Here is a 20,194-nt window from a genome sequence, read left to right as displayed (position 1 = left end):
CAATATTGATACTAATATTGGCTCAAAGCCTTTTCCCACAGCTCCACCCCTGCTGCAAGGTAAGAAAAAAAGGAATCAGTTCTTTCAACAATATTACCTTTTCAGGAGGTGTCAAACCTACAGTTCCATGGAACAGGGATGAGGACTCGTGGCTTGAAGTTTGGGACTTGTAAACAATTTTCATTAGTTTTTTGCTTTTTTTTTTCAAACTCTGAATTTACCATCAGGTCTAAAATTAAAAGCTCTCTAACAACAGGTTGTTTAAAGTAGTTCACTGACAATTTAAGACAAAAAAAAAAATAACTTCAGCTATAAACTTAAAGGTTTGAAATTACAGCTGAAGACTTGAGATTTGATTTGTCAACAAAAACATGAGTTTAGCCTTGAAGACTGGACTTAGGCTTGTGAGCATCTTTGTCGTGTTATGTACCGTAATCCAGAAAACAGAACTGCATTGCATGTAGTGCATTCATTCAGACCTGCCCGGTGCCACAAAACCATTTTCCAATGGAACCAAATTGAAAAGTCAGGAGTTCAAACTGCTTTATAGTGACTCTACTTCTGGACTCTAACGAGATGGGAGTTTCTTCATGGTTGCAAAGGAGGTGATAGTGGTCAAACACAGGAAGTGGCGAGTGATGCACTTAATATTTCATGACCCACCTTGGGAGTTAGTGGACTTGCAGCTTCCTCTGCTAGAAACTCCAAAGTGATGTAAGAAGGCTTACATGATGCTGATGTCCCATGTTCTCATGGAATTATTTCAATCTACTTTTAAATTGTACTGTAGTGTTTAATGACAGCCTTCACCCCTCAAAAATTATTTTCTTGCAGCTTAGGCATTAAAAATAGGAAGATTTTCAACATATGAAGTATTTGAACCCATTTTAAAAATGTCTTCAGTCCAAGCAGGAACTTTCCAAGTGTGGTACAAAAACTTGTGCACAGTAAATTTCTAATTTCTTTTTAAAAACAATGAAATTACAATTTTAAAGGTTTTTCATCCCAAAAGAACAAAAATATTGAATAAAACATTGTGATGAAGACTTTCAACCTTCATTTTTGCAGGGACAAGTGAACACAAGTTTAGTTCTTACACTGACAACTGTAGTAATGAAAGACCTTTGTTTCAGACACAATTAGGCTTTTTACTGTTTAAATGCCAACAAAATAATGCTCATCTGAGTTCAAAGCAAAGCTGGCAACCCTTAAAGAAACATCTCATTTCTCTCAAATAAGTCAAATCCACTTGAATAACATTTTTAATTCACAAAAATACATCGACCAGTATAATGAAAATGTACTAAAATGTACTTTAATAATCCATAAAAGCTGGAACATCATTGACAGAAAAACACATGAAGCATTATTAGAGTTGGTTTAGTATAATATATTTCAGCTTCAAGAGACATAGAAATCATTCCTTGTTTTTCCCCCATATTTCTTCTATAAAAGACCCATTTTTCTGAAGCATTATGCAAAAAAAAAATGGCATTAGAATATATTATGGGAGCTATGAAATCCCAGTGACCGAGTATAAAATTAAGTCACGTCAGAGAGAGAGAGATTTGCAGAGAGAAGTCCATGAACAACAGGGCGAACAAAGAAAAATATATAATAATTAAAAATAATACATAGACCTTTTTTCTATCATCACTGACATGACAGACATGGAGAATAGGTGTATGGCTATTTTCTTTTTTTAATGGTCACTTTTTCACTTGAAAACATCTACACATTAACTGATGCATTTATTTTCATGCTTGTTTTAGAATATTTATAATCATACAACTAAAGTCAACTTCCATGTCTTTCAAATACAATATTGATATTAAAAAAAAGATGAAAAATACTGAATCTGAGTTCTATGTTTGACTTCATTCTTAATCACCGTTATTTTCTTTAAGCGTAACTGCTGGGGGGAAAAAAAAACAACAGAAAAACAAAAGAAAGCAAAAGGTTAAATAAAATAGGGGGTTGCTCTTTCCCATGTGGGCAGCTCATGGACACTAAACTTTCAAAGACTTTGCTGCGTTTTAACATGGTTATCCGGTGGTGGTGCAGAAGTATCGACTGTCCGTTTTCACACTGCTGTCGAGACACAGAGGAATGTCTTCAGAGGCAGAAGACCAGAGTCGTCCCTCTCTCTTACTGTCTTTCTTTCTCTGTACTCTCTTGTGGGGTCATCCTCGGCTTTGAAAGGAGCAGTTCAGTCAGCTGATTCACCATTTTAGGCGGATGGAGGGAGGGGGGGCGGGGCTGTTGGAATGCTGGCACGTTCCATTCAGGGCAACAGTTCTTCATTACAGCATTTCTGTAAGACAGCATTTACCATTTACCACACACACTAAAAAGCATGGAGACTGGTTCCCTCTAGAGGACATCGAGTTGCATTACACCCATTTTCACAACTAAATCCACTCAGTTGAAAATTGTGTTTTTGGTGATTTTGAACACGTTTGTGGCATTTTTCATAATGGAGTACATTATATAAAGAAAATTAAGCTTACATTCACATTTTTTTCAAAATCATTGTGAATCAGGAGCAGACAAAAAAATACAGCTGGAAAAGAGCTGGGGACATAGAAGCTACTAAAGCAGGCCACAAGCTCCTTGCAAGCTCCATTCTGATGCATCTTCCCTGTCTGAGCTGTTATCTGGCTTAAAACTGTAAAACTGGATAGCTCCAATATTGCTTTGTTGCACCGCTAATGTCAGTGCCGCTAACTGATCTATAATAGCTAGCTAAGTGGTCCCCACAATTGCAAATATTACGTCACTTCCTCTTTGTGGCCAACATTGTGACAGTTAAGCAACTTGATTTAAATTTGCCTTGTAACTCGCCTAAATGCAACACTTTATAGTCATGTATTGCTGTCATTTCAGACAATGAAAATCTCAATGTTCCATGATGTAACCCTTGTGCTATTCTAGGCACTTTCACATTGGGAGTTGGGTCATCTAGACCCACTAGACAGTGCGCTGAACCTTTATTCTTCAATGATTTGTGATCTTCACTGGTGTCCATGGATTACATGAAATCTTTCCACCTTTATCCATCTTTGTCATGGTAGGGAGAACAGGTCAATGTGAGGGTGGGGTCATCTAAGATAGCACAAGGGTTTTAATGAAAGCCCCACGGCTGAAGTCCTTCTCTCGGTTTGATGGATTTTATTTGTAATATGTTGGCTACCGGAAAGGAGGAAAACAGAGCGTTTTACTCTGATGAGATGCAGCCAAGTTGACCAGCATAGACGTGTATGTTAACTGAGTTAATGTCATTAAGTGGCGCAGTATCCTCGTACACTGGAGAATAAACTGCCGTTAACAAAACAGAAGAAAAAAAACATTGGTAGCTCTTGTGTAGTCCATTGCAGGATGATGCAGTCCTCCTTAACACTTAATCTACTCTTTCATTTCCTTTGTTGTGTCAAAGTGCAACTTCAAATTATCCTTCCATAAAGACATTTTATGATTGGAAACTCTAAATAAGGTAATGTAAACATTGTTTTATTTACCTTTACATCCCATTAGGCATTCCGTTTAAAGCCCCTGCTCTGCTTTGTGCGGAGTAAGAAAGTGCACAAAAGTGCCTATGCAAATAATGACTGTTGTTCAGCACATTTAACGGAGTCCCACTAAAACTAAAAATGGACTTTGAAAGAACAAGAGCACTTAAGTTTGAATAAAATCCTGCTAATTTAAGCCTCTTGCAGCTGCGTCCATAAAAGCAGAGTGGCTGGGTTAAAAGTGGAATTACTCCTGCATGTAAATGACTGGGACCGGTTTGTGTGCTCTGTGAATGCAGTCGATGTGGCGGCCTTCGCCCCACACAGAGCTCCATTCAGAGCATTCAATTGACCACGTCATTTGTAAATGAATGCGTGTGCCAAACAGCAGATACAGGATGTGCACATGCTGTATTTTATTGCCGTTTATGATGCTGTTTTGATGGAATATGCAAAAAAATCATGTTTTTGTCAAATCTCATCTACTGAAACAGGTTTGACATAACAAAAGCTCACCTGTCCTGGACTCTGTTAAGAGAGGCAGTCCCATGTTTATCCATTTCTAGCTTGAGTGTTCAAAAGGACATTTTACAAGTGCGGAAGTAATGCAGCTGCTCACTCCTATAAAAATGAGTGTACCAATGCACATACAGACCAACTCTGACAACTACTGTTCCCACTACATGGGCTTTGGGACCCCCTTTTCCAGGGGATACAGTGGCATTTCCAGGTTAGCTGAAATACATCTTTGAAGCGTGTCCTGCGTTTGCTTTAGGGCCTCCTCATATATTCGACATCCTGGTAACGCCTCATTAGGAGGCATCTGGGTTACATTCTGAGCAGATTTCAGACTCACATCCACTGGCTCCTCTCCATAAAACACGTAAACCGGATTTATTGTTTATTTACTTGTGGATTCTAAGTTAATCCATAGACGTTTAAACAAAGGCAAAACAGAGAAAGGTCCCTGTCTTTCTAATGTTCCAAAGATCAGTCCTCTGAGAAGGAATGTAAACAAACTGGGGGGAAAACTGCTTCAAACTGTTTTTTTTTTTTTTTGGTAAAACAATCTCAGCCTTTATCCTGCAGCTGACATTGATCTGCACAATATGAGCATGAAAAAGGAAACGAAGCGCTGATTAGAAAGGCTGAGGTTGGGGGTTCAAACACCAGGCGCTTTTGAGCTGTCAGAATCTAACGATTTATGTTTGATCAATTGGATGTTATCAGTCATTTTAGTTGTGCATTCTCCAACTCTGTTCACAGCAGAAGGTGTTCGTAGACCCGCGTGACGTCTTTGTTATGGCAACCTCAACGTTTTGCTCGGTCAACATTGGCCTAAATATGTAAACAGACTGGAAGTGTGCTTGGAGAGGAGGGGGAAAAAACGAAAAGTTTTAAAAAAATTACAAACCTGGTGGTTCAGCAACACTAAATCCAAACAGTAAATAGCAGAAGTGACTAAAAGCGTTCTCTCTGTGCTGCATTTGAATTATGAACCTTTAGGACTTGCATTTGTGCCATTCACATGTTACATTTAAAAACCGTGCCTTACTGCAAACACAAAGGTGTGGTAGTAAAAGAAGGCAGGCTGATTTCCTTTTTAAAGCCCCCCATGACAATTTTTCTCAGGAAAACATTCCCAGTTGTGTTTTAATTATGATTATGAAGTTTTTAACCAAAATCCCACAACCTAAATGTCTTAAAAAGCCATATTTTATGTCTATCTGAAGCCTCCGTTTCCAAAATCTCCTCTACATAGGCGTGGCCGTTGGTGCTGAGCTGAGTAGCCCCGCCTTTGATCCCACTGCTTAGAATGACATTATAATTTAGGCTACATTGCACTGGTTGTGGCTCAGAACTGATTTGGTGCTAGCGCATGAAAATGATTGAATTCACTTGCACAGCAAATAAAATGAAATGCCAGAAAGAAAGTGTGTATTCACACATAATTTTCCAAATATGTGCAGCCAGTGTGGAAGTTTTTTCTTGGACCCAGAGGAAAGGTTAAGTTGACATTTGTTCTCTTTCAAAAAGGAAAATGCCACACGTACATGTCAAAAACTCAAAAATCATGCTTTTCATCGTAGGGGGACTTTAATGCAAAGCTGGTAGACATCTGAGCAGCTAACAGAAGGTTTAGCAGAAGCACTTCATGCTTGGGATCAGTCAGTACACTAAAGTGTAAATATGACTGTGCTTTACAGAAGTGATGATGACGTGTTGCAGAACTGTTGGCAGGATGGAAAGGTATTTGTTCCCTAGAAGGAATCAATTACAAGGGAAGAACACCATCACAATGCGTGGTTCAAAGCTGCAACAGCTTCAGGGGAACAAATCATTCCTGAATTCCTCCTATTTTCACAGGCCACTGATCTCTAAAGCTAAATGCAGTCATGTGTTTTTGCAGATCTCTAATGAAATAACAGCTGATGGAAGAGAAAAGCCATTCATGACAAAATGGCAATGTTCACTTTTTCGTTTAAAAATGAAGCAAATATAACTTTGACCTGGTTCTAGTACTAAGAAACAATCAGATGCTGCAAAAACTTAAATATCTGATATTCCAGGAGTTTTCAAACTGTTCACATGCAGATAAAATATCTGATTCCTAGTTTAAAGCAAGATCCAGCATTTCTGTGTTAGGAAAGCTGGATTGTTCCAAACATGCACAAGTTTCATGAAATAAAAACACTTTAATAATTAAAGCTAAAGCCCAAGAAATATGAAATAACGTTTAAATCTTTGAAAAACAGAGTTTACTGACATTTTTGTAATAAATATTAAAATATCAACTGTGGAAGGATACATTAGGTTTAAATATAGGAATATTCCTAGTTTTGGAAGACTAAAAGACAAAACAAATTATAAATACAATAAATACAATATTTTTCCAAAGAATTTTCTATTTTATCTGAAACATTAATAAGAGAAATTTAAAAAGAAATTGTTTTTAAAGATACAACCACATTGTGAACATTTGATAGTAAATTAGGTCATAAAGGATTGATTTCTGTTTAGAAATATTTGTTAATCAAAGAGAGCGTGCCTGGTTTCACATTTTCTGATCTGTTCTCCTTTAGCATGTCTACGAACTGTTTTAGGGAAGTAATGAAATGAAAAAAAGTCTAGTTAGAGAGTATTTATAGCTCCTCTGACTTCTGAGAAACTGCAAGGATGGACCAAGATTTCCTCAGATATTTGAAGCTGCTGGAACTTGATGAGGTTCAAACATTATAATTGCAGAAAACACATGAGTGTTTAAAATTAAAAAGGCTAAAAAAAAAAGGCTTTCTTGGCCTCTGTGCACATTTTAAGAATGTGTTAAACATGTCATAAAAAAAGAAAATGTACTGGCAGACTAGATATAGAAGTGCAACCGTCTATTAAATTCACGCGTTCCTGAATGTGTGGATCTGTAGATCGGATAAATCAGGTTCAGATAAGATCATCGACTAAGTTACGCTGCCTTAAAAACTCTGCTGTTCCCTTTTAATCTCTACAGGGGGGGCTCTTTTGAGTGTTGTTGATAAACCGTTACACAATCTAAGCCCGCACTCACCTGGCTCAGATCTGCTGCTGGGGTTGGAGGGGGGTGTTTAAAGCAGGACACAGTTGGATTTCTTTTTTGCCTTCTTTTTTTCCACGGGCGTTTTCCTATTTATCTGCCTTACCAGGTCATAGAAGATCTAGAGCGTCAAACAAACAAGGACATGTTCAAGCATTCCAATTCATCTAGAAAGCATGGTGGAAAAATTACACTGAAGAAAAACTCTAGGCTGGGGGAAAATTCTAACAATCCCTACATTTCCTTTGACTTGTAAAAATGTAGACAAAAGCATTACTACAGTAATAACAGGGATATAAAAACAAAATATTTGGGGCTATAGAGGGAGGAAAAGCAAGGGAATCTGTAATTTAGTCCATCCATGATTTAAGGACTTTAATTAAAAAATAAAAAAAAGGTGATTGCAACAACTCCTGAAGCATTTGCCTGCTTTTCAATGATTTGGACCTCCAGGTTCGTGCTTTTAAGTGGACTCACATCAAGGACGTTGATCTTTGACTTAGCAGATGACTCTAAAAAGGCACAGTTGTTCCACTGTCTGGCCAGGTTCTGGCCCTGCTCCTTCCCCACCACACGCTCATCTTCTAAGTCACACTTGTTCCCTACCAGGATCATCGGCACCTGCAACAACAAAAAAAACAGTAGAAAACAGGCAAGACTGCATGTTAATCTTTTTTTTTTTACTTTGTTAGCCTAAAAACTATCGGTGCACTGAACTGTTTCAGCAAACAGAGAGTGTTTCAAGCACATTACATCATCTTCACTGAAGGTTGTTTGGATTGCATTAATCTAACATAGGTAAACCCAAGTCTTTCATCGGATTGTTATGACATTATGGGTTTTTCATAGTTACTCTGTTCTGCATGTGTTAGTCCAGGCTCTCATCCAACATATGCTAAGCATGAAAACAGCCCAAACATCCATCTGTGACTGCAGTTCAAGGCAAAAGACCACATGTTATGGGACGACTTAAATCCTGAAAGTAGTTTACCATTTAATGATAAAACTTTACTAGTCGATAACTGACTAAACACCCACAACAACGTCATCCATGTTAATCTTCATTTAACCCTGACTAGTGCAGAAAAAAGCCCCGCTCCAACCTGGATGGGAGCAGACTTTGCTAAAGCTTCTTTAGCACTTAGAGAAAATAGAACTGGCAGGTCTGTGTCACAAGGGAGACCCATTTTCCCAGAGGGTCAAAGGTTTCCCTTTTTCAGCTGTCTTACACTTTAAAGTCTTAAAAAATATTCTAATGAAGAAAAAAGAAAAAACAGAATGAATAAAAACAATTATAATGTATTCCAGGTATGCATGAGGATCAATAAGGGATTCAAAAATGAAGAAAAAAAGAAAACCATATCTGCTTTAACCCCGAATCAACTCATCACAATACAAATTTCCACAATCATTTTAATATTATGGAACAAAAACAGGGAGTGGCATACCCAGCTGTGCAAAGGACAGAACACAAACTTTTCCTATTTTGTTTAGGCATTCTTAAATGTCAGACAGAAAGCTGAATACATGAAGTGATGAAGAGGCCTCCATAAGATTTGAAGGTGAAACTGCTGCACAGAATCTTTCAAGTCTTGTCTTTTTATCAAAGCTAACAAGTCACTGTTCAAACTTTTCACCTTAGAATGAGATTCTGTCGACGTGACATTCAATCACATACATTCCACACAAATGGAAAACCTTTTTTTTTTTTTTTACAGCTTTCAGCCATCCAAAAGACATACGTAGCTACATGCAACTGGAAACTGAACAAGTTTAGACTGATCTGCCACATGCTTCCTCCAGGACAGCAAAGGGGCTTTCTATCCATCCTATCAACTCCAATGGTGTGACAAAAGGCAGACAGTTAGAGAAGGCTTATAAAATGTAAAATTACCAGCTGACTAATCAAAAATGACCAGAAACTGCTGAGAAAACTTTGGTTTGTCTTTAATAGAGACGTTTCTAAAGAAAGCTGACAGAGTGCTGATCTGTGGTTACTGGATCTCTTTAAACAGACAGCACTTCTCCTTTTGTTTATTAACACGTTTACAGTAAGAAGCAGGACAAATAAAAAGGTGGAGCAGGACGGAAACCTTTAGTCCAGTTTAGGGCTTCCCTATTACAATCTGCAAACACAGAGCAGTGAGGGTTGTCGGGATGCGTCTCATCCTGTCTGCCGTTTCCTGACTAACTATCTTGGGAGAATGCTGGCTCGTAGGAAGTCATGGCGGCCCCGCCCAGCCGGGATAACATTGCTTTCCTTCCTGAATGTTCTCCAACATTTCAGCTGTATTCCATGCTTCAGCTGCTCAGTGGAATTAGATGATGGTGTGTGATTGTGCAGTGTGTGACATTTTTGTGTGTTTAACAGTTTAGTTTACTTGGGAAATGTGAGGAGGGGGGGTAAAAGAAGCGAGGCATCAATGTTTGTCACAGTTCACAAGACGTTTCCATTTTTGCCACTGGCCTCCAACAAACAAACAATTACCTAATGGAAACTTTTACAGCACAACAGCCATCAATAAAATATCAGCCAGGAGAAATCTATTTGTGGTTGGCCTCCAGTAGAAAAAAAACATGAATTTACGCTCAGAAAGTCGCATCTTTATTACCTTCTTCTCTTCCAGAAGTTATATCTAGGATTGTCTTGTTGATTAAAAAAACACTTGTTTTTTTGTTAAGCGATTACTGTCTTTGAGACAAAAAAAGCATAGAATACATTTCTAGAAAAGTTTTCTCTCTGCATTCCTGCATTTGAGAATCGTGACAGGAAACAGACGTGTATACAGTGAGCCTACAGAGGTGCCTGCTTGATGTTTGATATCCAAACAATCCTTCACTGAACTGCTGAGCAACACTTCTGTATGGGCTGCTAGCAAAGCAATGGAGTGCACTGCAAGCACGAGCACTCAGCCAAGCCGGGACAAGAAACAAGGATGGAAAGACAGGAATGCAGAGATGGGGGAAAAATAAGGTTTGTCAGCAGGACATAAGGAAGCATTACCGTAATTAAAGAATCCCCATTTTCATTAGATTGAATTAAAATGTCATTTACATTTAGGAGGAGGTCCCACAAAAATGCACAACATCAAAGTATAGAATGAGTAACGAGCCATTTTGTCTGAGTGACTCACAAACACAGAGATAATACAATGATGGACACGGGCAGAAATAGCAAAGTCATAGGATCTCTTACATAAGAACTGTGGAAGGAAGTAAAGGAAGAAGGATTTTTAATGCTGATTATTATTATTTTTACTCCCAATGCCGTCCGTCAGGAGACACATATGGTGGTGTGGGCAAATAAAAAAAATAAAACCTGAATGATCTGTTTTAACTTTGCAATGGTCTAGAGACTAAACCCAAATAAGCAATGGGTCTTTACAGATGATTAAAAGAAAATATGCTTAGAAATTCCTCTGGTAGAGCATTCCTGCTAAGACAAAAACAAATGTTCCAGCTGTTTTAGGTGTATTCCCAATTCACGTCCGAGTGGAAAGCTGACAGAGCAGCCAGACAAGCAAAACTGTTGAAAATAAAGTCTTTTTAATAATAACAGAAAAGAACATGTTTTGGTAGAAAAGGTAAATGAAATGCTTTCTTGCACGCCATGGATCCTCCAGCCCACATGTTAGCTTGAGGCCAATGTTGGTTTGTTAACCACAAAGACCGTAATGAAGCACCACAGCTTTACAACCTAGGGTGCTTTTGATGAGCTGAAGCTTTCCTTGCACATCATCCCTGACAGTCCAATCACCCAAACAGAGAGCCAGACCACAGTGAGGCCACAACGAAGACCATAAAAACTGGGCAAGAGCTGGAGAGGCCATTAAAAAATAAACAAACAAAGATGAGAACTAGCAAAGATGCGGTACGAAAGGAGCCAGGAGGACAGAAAGAGTGGAGCAAAACTCAGCCAAGAGAAAAGTTATACTGACGGCTAAAAGGGAAGAGGAAAACGAAGTTAGGAAAGGAAAGGGTAGGGGTTACGGTAACATTCAATCCCTTCAAAGATCGCCAAAAAAGGGCATCTTAGATCCTGCTGACGCATGATCTGCTCCTCCAAAAAGGAGGAAGAAAGTTAGTTGATAGCTACTGAAACAAACATTTGGAAAATACAGAGATGACAGCTGGTTTTCCAAAAATAACATTGCCATAGTTCTGCTTTATTTGAAATTAGGAGCTTACTCAGATGTCACAAGTCAACTGGAGGATATTTTCAAAAGGGACCATCAGGGTTTGTACTTTGTTGAACAATGAACAAAAAAAGCAAACCAAAAATAAGAAGCATCTTATTTAGAGCTGATGCTTAAGAGGAGTACATTTGTTTTCATTGTTGGAAAACTCAAAGTCAATTTACAACTCCTGCCTCACTCTCCAGCATTATGCTGGGTTCAGACTGAATGTGGCTTTTGCATCAAATTGACCTTCTCCCTCTCTGTTTGGCCATGCAGCAAATTTGCTCTTATGGTGTGTAAAAAAGTGTGTTTATAAATCACACAGAAATTCACTTTAGGTCAATATGCATGTGGAAGGAGCTACTGCTATACGTTTTGAAGTGCCTCATTGCTACATTATGGAAGGCATGGATGATGTTGAAAGAGTAGCTTGGATTTATTTGTTTTGGACAGCTTTGCAAATGTGCCAGCAAGCATGTCCCTAAGCTTGGGTTCATGAGATCATTCAACGAAGGTCTCAGTACGTGAGTTTCGCCATGTAGGAGCTGTATCTGAATGACTGACACAACTGTACTTCTCTAAGCCCAGTTTGACGATTTGTCCATGGAAGGAATAAAGTAAAAGAAGAACCTTTTTATTCTTGTCTCAAATATCAATAAAAATAAGAAAAAACATGAAGTTTGGGAGGAGTACAAATAGCAGCGTTGAGCGTCTCCACCATGTCGGTTTCTGACTGATCACAACAACACGTCACTGCCCAGTTTTTTTAAAGCAGAGTTCTTGATTGGTTGACGTGACATAAATATTCCCAAATGTTCAGGTAAAAATTTTTTAACATGCTGGAATTCCACTGCACGACTGTTGCTAAGTTTACATTGACTTAACATTGAAACCAGCCGCCCCCACTCAGTGTAAATGCGGCATAAGATAATGAGAAAACCAACTGGTATACAAAGTAAATTTGTGATTAATGTATCTAAATAATGTTAACAACACTACAATAATCAATACCAAATATTTCAAATGCCTGCTAATTCTGACAAAGTCAGCAGGATACTGGAGGTTATTTTGAGCTGATTGGGAGGAGTTATAAAAGTATGGCAAGTACCCCCCATGAAGAGTACACTCACATCCTCTGTGTCCTTTACTCGAAGAATCTGTTCTCTAAGGTCTTGAAGGTCGTTGAAGGTGGACTGTGCTGTGATGGAGTATACGAGGGCAAAGCCTTGGCCATTTTTCATGTACAAGTCTCTCATCGCTGTGAACTGTTCCTACATTTGAAAAGAAAAAAACAAAGAGGAAGAATTAATTCTGACAATTTCCTTATTGTGTATAAACTCTGGTTATTGCCTGTGTTGGTATCTTGAAACTTGAGATTTGACATTTTGTTTGAGACTTAAGAGATCAAACAAAAATCTATTATATATCCTCCAAATATTATGTAGTACTAATAAAAAGGCTCATCTTGCATGAGTACAGCAGGGGAGGTTTAGTGCCCACTGCACCCAGATGAATAAAAAGGGTAAACAGCAACACTTGGATCATGTTTAAATTCACTTTGTTAGGAGATTATAAGATTTGAGAAAGTTTATTTTCTCTGACATTTTCTGACGTCTGAAAGTGTTTGATAAATGCATTCAGGAGTATGTGAAGAAGAGGGAATATTTACAGAGATGTCAATGAGGTCAGGTTTACTTACTGTGCCGGCTGTATCAAGAATTTCAAGCATACATTGCTGCCCGTCTACCTCCACTTGCTGAAAAGAGGAAAACAAGTGAACATGAAAATATGGCAACAATTCAAACTGTTCACTGTTCAAATGAAATTCAGAAAACTCTAAAAGTCAGTAAAGAATTAAATGAGTGGGATAAACCAGATTATTTTCTAAAAGAAAGCATCGGCAGACAGCTTAATAGCATTTACATCCCATGAGGACACACTCACCTTTCTGTACGAGTCTTCTATTGTAGGGTCATATTTTTCCACAAAGATTCCCTGCACAAACTGAACTGTCTGCAAGAGAAGGCACAGACAAAATCTACCATCAAACAAACATGCAGGTGCCATGTCTGCTGGTACAAACAACAATTCAAGGATTTCTTTAACAAGTCAGGACCTGGAATCAGGAAGCTTGGGGATATATATGGCTGACATTCCTTAAAAAAGGGGAACAAATTGGTAACAATAGCAGCGTTTTAGTGTCTGGTACGACTATAAGTTAATATGAAAGATCATGTATAAACAGTCCTTTCTTAAAAGCACAGTCCTCTGAAGCAAACGTACACATAGGTGTTCTAAATTCATCTGACAGCACCTTAATCCTACTAGCTCAGGGGATAAGCCACACTCTGACACCTGGTAAGTAATTAAAGTAGGGCATCTCTAAGTTTTAGACACATGTCATCTTTAAAGACCTGATTTCAATAACAGCTAGACAATTAATATTCCTGTCATTTGTCCCATGATAACTACAGAACAATCTGAATGTTTTCTTAAGCTGCCTCACTGTATGTTGCTAAGGATACATCAACAAAGATTGCACTGTTAAAAAATGGATTATGAATGTTTTACTCAAAAGTAGAAAGAGACAAAAGAAGGTATATCAATACAAGGTTTTTTAAAAGGATAAAGTAGTTGTTTGGATAAAGGAGTTTCAAATTTGCTAATAGAGCTTTTCCCCCTCGCATTCTGTTTCCAAATATTTGTATTGTCATGCAGAAATTAGTTGTGATACATATTAAACTAGATCAATAAGGCCTCAACTAACATTTTCTTTATATGGTAGTTTATTCAGTTTGAGCGCTGTTTTCTGAACACTGTTCAGCAAGTTGCCAAAACTTCAAATGTTTTGTTGGTTATCCTTCTGGTTATTGTTAGGAAATTAAAACTTAGCTCATGTAGCGATCACTATTTTTGTACCAGAGTTTTTACCAAGAGTTTCCAAGCCTAAAGTTTCAGCAGAACCTCTTGGTGAATATAGATGCATGTGTCCATTTACTTGCAGGAGTCGTTTCTAACGTGTCCACATTCATTTAAACACATACAATTCGTCACATAATTGTAAAAATAAATTTCATAAAAACAACACAATCACATAAACATGTTAACTGGATAACTATAGCAGGCTGGAAGGGTGATCACGAGGGCATACTCACCAGAGCAGACTTGCCCACACCGCCAGAGCCTAACACAACAAGCTTGTATTCACGCATGGTGGGATTGCTTCACTGGACAGCCCAACAATCTGTATGAAAAACAAGGGCGAAATAAAGGAAAATGTGAAAAAAAGGATGAGCTGTTTTAATCATGAAAAATTGTTGTTCCTGCTCAACACAGAAAGGGAATGTCTTGAAGATTTACTGCTAAAAAAAAAAGAAGGATCGCACTCATTTTTAGAAGTAATGAACAAGAGGAGCACAACAATGGAGGGAACACCCATAAGAGGAGCTGCTGCTGGGTGGAGGAGGTGAAGAGTATGTGACCCTTCTCTAACACAAACCAGCTGTTGTGAATGGGAGTAAAAAAGGATGTGATGGGAGAACTATAAAAGAATTTGGCAAATATTCCTTTAAATGACACAATCATCTGATGTTCTCACTTTGAAACACACCCTGCTGTCAGAATTCTTAGTCATTGAGTTCTGGTGTTTAGAATAGACCAAGATGGTGTTTGCCTCTTTCTTAATGAAAGGAAAACAGATGGAGGAAGTGAAAACCCTAGCAGAATTGGGAAATCTACCCTTTTGAGACATTTAGAGACTTAAAACTTATGGGAACTTTACAGTGAAAAGACATATTAGTACTAGTCAAATAGATCCCTTCAAACTAAACTACCGTACACAAGAAACGTGGAGCTTAAGGCTTATTCACAACTGCCCGTATGACTAAATACTGTGTGCAAAAAATGGGCAAACCACCATGTGTAGGTGTACCCAGGTGGCCCACACAAAAATAGCAAAGTCATAAGAGCGCTTGGTGAGCCTGTAGAGCCAAAATGTTCATTCAGATTGTTTTCAACAAGAACAGGTCATAGTGAACCCTTTTACAACATGAAAGGGTACGGTAAGTAAAAGTTAAGTAGGTGAGACACAGGCATGGCATACAAATTTTTAATTTCTTGTCCTACAGGCACCTGCGTATCAACTGAACATGCACATTCACGCAGTCAGTAAGGGGCCAGTACTTGCGTCTTACTAACAACTAGAATGTGGCATAAGGGCACTGTACGGCAGCATTACTTGTATGTCACAAGTGCAAATGACTCATTCACGATGCACTAACCAAATGACCCCCCATAACCCTTGTGCCATCTTATGGGGTCCAGATGACCCCATTGACGTGTTCTCCCTACCATGACAAAGGTGAATAAAGCTGAAGAAGATTACATGTAATCCATGGACACCAGTGAAGATCACAAATCTTTGAAGAAAAAGGGTTCAGCGCACTGTCTTGTGGGGTCCAGATGACCCCACTCCCACCGTTAAAGTGCCTAAGATAGAACAAGGGTTATAGTGGCCATACAAGCCTAAAGGAGTCTGCTAGACATCTGCATTCCTCTTAACAACCCAAAAACCCGCAGCACATGTACAGGTCAACCCCTCATACAGGTGCATGTGACTAAGGCATTACTGGTGCTGACAAAAAGGAATGAACTTGTCAAACGTTTGATACTTTTTCCAGTTTCAAACATTAAATCACAGTATCAGCAAGAAACCTTTAAACAACATATGTGATGTCGCACTATGAGTGAGCCACAACGGCAAACCATTCTACATTTATCCTGTCATGAGTACAAGTTTCAACTATTTATATACTGTTGAAATTTGAAGACCATAAGCTAAAGTTATAACAACTCACAGTCCAGCAACGGGTATAGACTAGTGCTTTGATTAATGGATTAAAAAAAACAAATCACTTTCATTGAGGCTGTATTAATAGATTAATCATTTTAATTTGAAATCAGTTCCCAAGTCTGACCATGTTGCCTCTACCGATAAATCAACCCTTTTTGGAAGCTATTAAAAATGAATCATCAGCTATTTAGAAACAAACATAATTCCGTTCAAGGCTGCATTTTTTTATGGTATACTCCATTGGTCTCCTCAGGAGGATGTTCAAAATACCTACAACCAAAAATATCACTAATCTTAAATAAAAGTTTACACAAATTTAAATGCATAGAAAAGAAGAACAAGACTGGATGAATGTTGTGCTAAGATACATCAAGCTCAGCATCTCAAGATTGTGCACAGTCACGTGTCAACCATGCAAAGTCCCTTTCCGTTTTAGCTTAGAATTAACTTGTCAGTTTTCTACATTAGCCACAAAGGCTGTGGATGGCCAATGGCTGACTGGAGACTCCAAAAGCACACTTTAAAAAGAAGCAGATGACAAAAATGCTCCTAAGGTTACTACAGAGGACACACTGCTCTGTCAAATTCCAAATGGTAATTGTTTTAATATGGATGCTTTATTTAATAAACGTCATTGACACATATGGAGTTCAGTGGCATTGTTTATACCAGTAGTACAAATGTAAAAATTTAAAGAAAACCCTTTGCATTAAAAAAAAAAAAAAAATTTTATCGCCTTTGAGACAGAAATACGTTTATATTTCTGTATAAACTACTTCCTTGCATCTATAGAAATGTGATATTTTCTTAATGATGCAGAAGGGTTGCGGGAATTTTTAAGGTTTAAGCTAAACCAACAAATGTGATAAATTTTGTTTTGAATGAGCAGAAAACCTCAACTATATAACCAAAAGAGGAACTGATAGAAGTGGATCTAGTCGTATAGAAGTGCATACATCAGAATGTAGCAGAGAGCAGGGAGCTTCTGGCCCACCGATTGTAGCGCCGTCACTGCTACAGGGTTTTTCCAAGGCCATCTTTTCATCTGCTCCCCATTTACAACAATACCAATCAAGTAATACTCAGCAATGCAATTTTAAGTTTAAATTTCTTTATATATGTCCTTTATCATGAGAAAAATGCCACAAGAACATGTTTAAAAACACACACAAAAAAAACACAATTTCCATTGGACTGGGTCTTTAAGATGTTACCCTCTGGTAACAAACTTCCATGCTGGGTGAATGAGTGTTCATCCAGCAGAATTGTATGGCCACTGTGCTGTACTTTCTCATCTGCCTGTCAAGAGACTCGCACCATACAAAAACATGCACAAAGCCATTTAAGGACATCAGACTTTACAGCCAAACCACTCTCTCACTTCACTGCACTCAACTACACACTGTCATTTCAAACAAAACAAACACACTGCTACCATTCCACAGCTGGCGTAGTAACACTAGCAAATAAGGAGTGAGGGAAAGCCATGTGACACCGAAAACGTGCTCCCACATGACACCAATGCATCACTCAATGTCTGAAACCAAAGGTCTCCATCTAAGGTTGGATATTGGATAAGGTGGACCTATTGGCAAGACAGCAGCACATTTCTATGTCAAAAACGAAGTAAAACATTTATTAAAGAAAAAACAAGAGGCTTTACAACTCAAGTCCAAACTTCAGGATCTGTCATTTCCTGCTGCCCTGAAAATAATGACAGCAACTGACTCAGCAGCAAGGGATAACTGACAGCGGCCCTCCAAATCAACCAAAACATGCAGATGATGGAAATGCACACATCCGTCTGTCAAAGGAGCTGCAATGATACCAGCTCTTGTATCTATGTAGACCCAGATGCCAAGAAGCAAAGAGTCACACATTACAAGGGCTGCGGTTCACCCTTTTTCAAACAATCAGGCTACAAATGTCTTAAAGACTCAAAGAGATGAAGATAGTATTGGTGGTCACCACCAACCGATTCTTCAAAACAGAAAAAGAAAAGAATTTATAGTTTAAAAAACTCAAGACATAACACAACAATAGCTACACTAATAAACTTTACATTTGTTTTCTTTATTACATTTTTTTTTACATTTAATCTCTTTATAAAACTCATTTTGCCATAACTAACACATTTCCCATATTCTGTTGCACAATGGTATAGGGGAAAAAAGCCTTTGAGTTGAATTAATTAGTCTGAAGCACTGAACTTAACCATCTGTAATTTACTATAATTACTGCCATAGCGCACTTGTAAACTTCCCCAGGAAATTAGGACTTTACAAGCCTGTAAAATACAGCATTACCAACAAAACTTAAGAAAACCTAGCAGATAGCATCAATATATTTTGAAATAATTGCTTTTTGAAGCTATTTCTAATTTTTTAATCGGAGGGAAAAGCTGAGATTTACTGTATTGCAACATATTGTTTAAAAAAAAATGCAGATTTTTTTCAAAGTCTTCATTAAAATCAGATAGTAACGTTCACCTTTTAGCCATGCACTACAACCTCTTTTTAAATTCCAGGTAATGTGCAATCCCGCTTAGTCAATGTAAAACTGCAGCTACAGACCAAAAAAGCTTGGCTGTGAGTAACATATGACAAAGACTTGCAACTGACAAACACTTTGTCAGCCAAAGTGTCTGTCATTTGGGCTTTGACCTGTAACCACATCCTCTTTCCAAAAGCACAAGAAGACTTCATGCTGATAGGATGGAAAAGGAGTCACTAATAACTAAAATAGCCCCCTCCAGACTCTGTTCCTGTTCTACTCCTAACAGCAGACTGGGTTGCTTTGAAGAGAAGGGGAATGTCGAAGGGGGATGGGGTGTTAATAACCTATATTTCATCTTCAGAACGTTAAGTGTAAAGACACTGAGCAGGTGATTATAGCAATGTGCCACATCAGCTTAAAAGACGGTGGGAAATGACCAGCTTTTTGATGAATTTTCAGTCAGCTTGACTTGAGCCAATTTGTGTTAACCATTTAATAATGAAAAACAAACTAAGTCTTAAGAGAGGACGAGAGAAAGTTATTTGTGCTTTTTGGTGTGATTCTACTTAATTTGCTTAAGGCAGAAACATATGCTTATCACTTCAGGTCTTGTTAAGTCCCGGCAATCTGTGACCCAGTACTCAGGCGGCAGCCAAATCAAAGTCGATGTGTAATCGTTCCAACATTTTTAAAACGTGATTCAAATTCAGAGTAGGTCTTAATCCTATTTATAGTTAAACCAATAGAATAACACAGTCCGTAATCCAGACATTTGAGAGTACATCTGCTCACAAACAATCCTGACCAAACCCGGCATCCACTCTAAATACCGTTATGAAGCTAGTTAGCAAATACCGCTAACTAGCTAGCTTAACTGCCAGCTACGGGCGAGCGACACTTCTCGGTACCGTTAGCTGCGGCTCGTTAGCTGCCGTGCTAACTAGCCGACACATTCCTCTCCTCGACGCCTCGCCAAAACATAGCCAGCGCGTCAGAAACATATTACAACCTAGCTCTTTTAATATTCACCTCGTCAAGTAAACACCAAAGGCTTTAAATCACGTCGACGTGTGAAATTTCACGGGGAATCCTCACCCTGTAGCTAACGTTACCTGCCCTTCCGCCTGGCCTTGACTAAACGGGAGTGCACACACCGCTTTTTTTAGTTTGAGGGCAATTCTTCTCATTTACTAGATAAACGATGCGCGTGGTGTGACCCCTGTTGCGCGCGCTCACCACCGCTCACACGTCCGCGCGGCGCCCGCCTCACAAACGACTGTTTTGAGCACCTTTAGCATGCAGTAAAGTTTGGCGTTGCACTCACCGTCTGTGGCTCGCTGTCTCTCGCTGCTCCGCAAGTGTCACTTGGTTAGTTCGCCTCCGGCAGCGTCTGTACGCAGTGGACGTCACTGACTGTTTCTCATTTTTCTTAAAAGGGCATGACACGCGGGACACATCATTTGCATGGCAGAGGGCTGCGCCGAAAAGAAGCGGGTCACCATCCGAATAACCGTCCACCACACCAGTGACAAGGACGTTTTATTATTACTTTAATTTAGAAATTCCCTGAGCCCAAAATAAACAATTTTTT

At 38.6% G+C, this 20,194-nt stretch overlaps 1 protein-coding gene across 4 annotated transcripts; it reads right to left on the bottom strand.

The window, feature by feature from the left end:
- Positions 1-1,244: 1,244 nt before the first annotated feature.
- LOC101167529 (ras-related protein Rap-1A) lies at positions 1,245-20,112 on the bottom strand. 4 transcript variants are annotated; one of them, XM_004068702.3, is made up of 8 exons: positions 19,928-20,112; positions 14,411-14,499; positions 13,200-13,268; positions 12,955-13,011; positions 12,386-12,526; positions 7,555-7,698; positions 7,072-7,198; positions 1,245-2,314 (listed from the first exon to the last, which is right to left on the bottom strand). In XM_004068702.3, exons 2-7 carry the CDS (start codon positions 14,465-14,467, stop codon positions 7,109-7,111), a joined length of 558 nt encoding a protein of 185 aa, XP_004068750.2. In that variant the 5' UTR covers positions 14,468-14,499; positions 19,928-20,112; the 3' UTR covers positions 1,245-2,314; positions 7,072-7,108. The 4 variants fall into 4 exon arrangements, with proteins under 4 accessions (XP_004068750.2, XP_011473213.2, XP_020558855.2 ...); XM_011474911.2 differs by lacking the exon at positions 19,928-20,112 and adding an exon at positions 19,795-19,899; XM_020703196.2 differs by lacking the exon at positions 19,928-20,112 and adding an exon at positions 19,699-19,720.
- Between the last annotated feature and the right edge of the window lie 82 nt (positions 20,113-20,194).

Source organism: Oryzias latipes, chromosome 5 (genome assembly GCF_002234675.1).
Source record: "Oryzias latipes chromosome 5, ASM223467v1".
NCBI classification, from domain to species: domain Eukaryota; kingdom Metazoa; phylum Chordata; class Actinopteri; order Beloniformes; family Adrianichthyidae; genus Oryzias; species Oryzias latipes.
The sequence above is the reverse complement of the archived record's forward strand: the minus strand, read 5'-3'. Positions and strand labels throughout refer to the sequence as shown.

What these genes read in the sequence shown, in the direction of transcription:
- LOC101167529 (XM_004068702.3), bottom strand. Translation starts at nt 14,467, where the DNA reads ATGCGTGAATACAAGCTTGTTGTGTTAGGCTCTGGCGGTGTGGGCAAG. An exon ending in GTGTGGGCAAGTCTGCTCTG is followed by an intron (nt 13,269 to 14,410) that starts GTGAGTATGCCC and finishes CTTCTCTTGCAG; the next exon opens with ACAGTTCAGTTTGTGCAGGG. An exon ending in CAAAGATCAACGTCCTTGAT is followed by an intron (nt 7,199 to 7,554) that starts GTGAGTCCACTT and finishes TTGACGCTCTAG; the next exon opens with ATCTTCTATGACCTGGTAAG.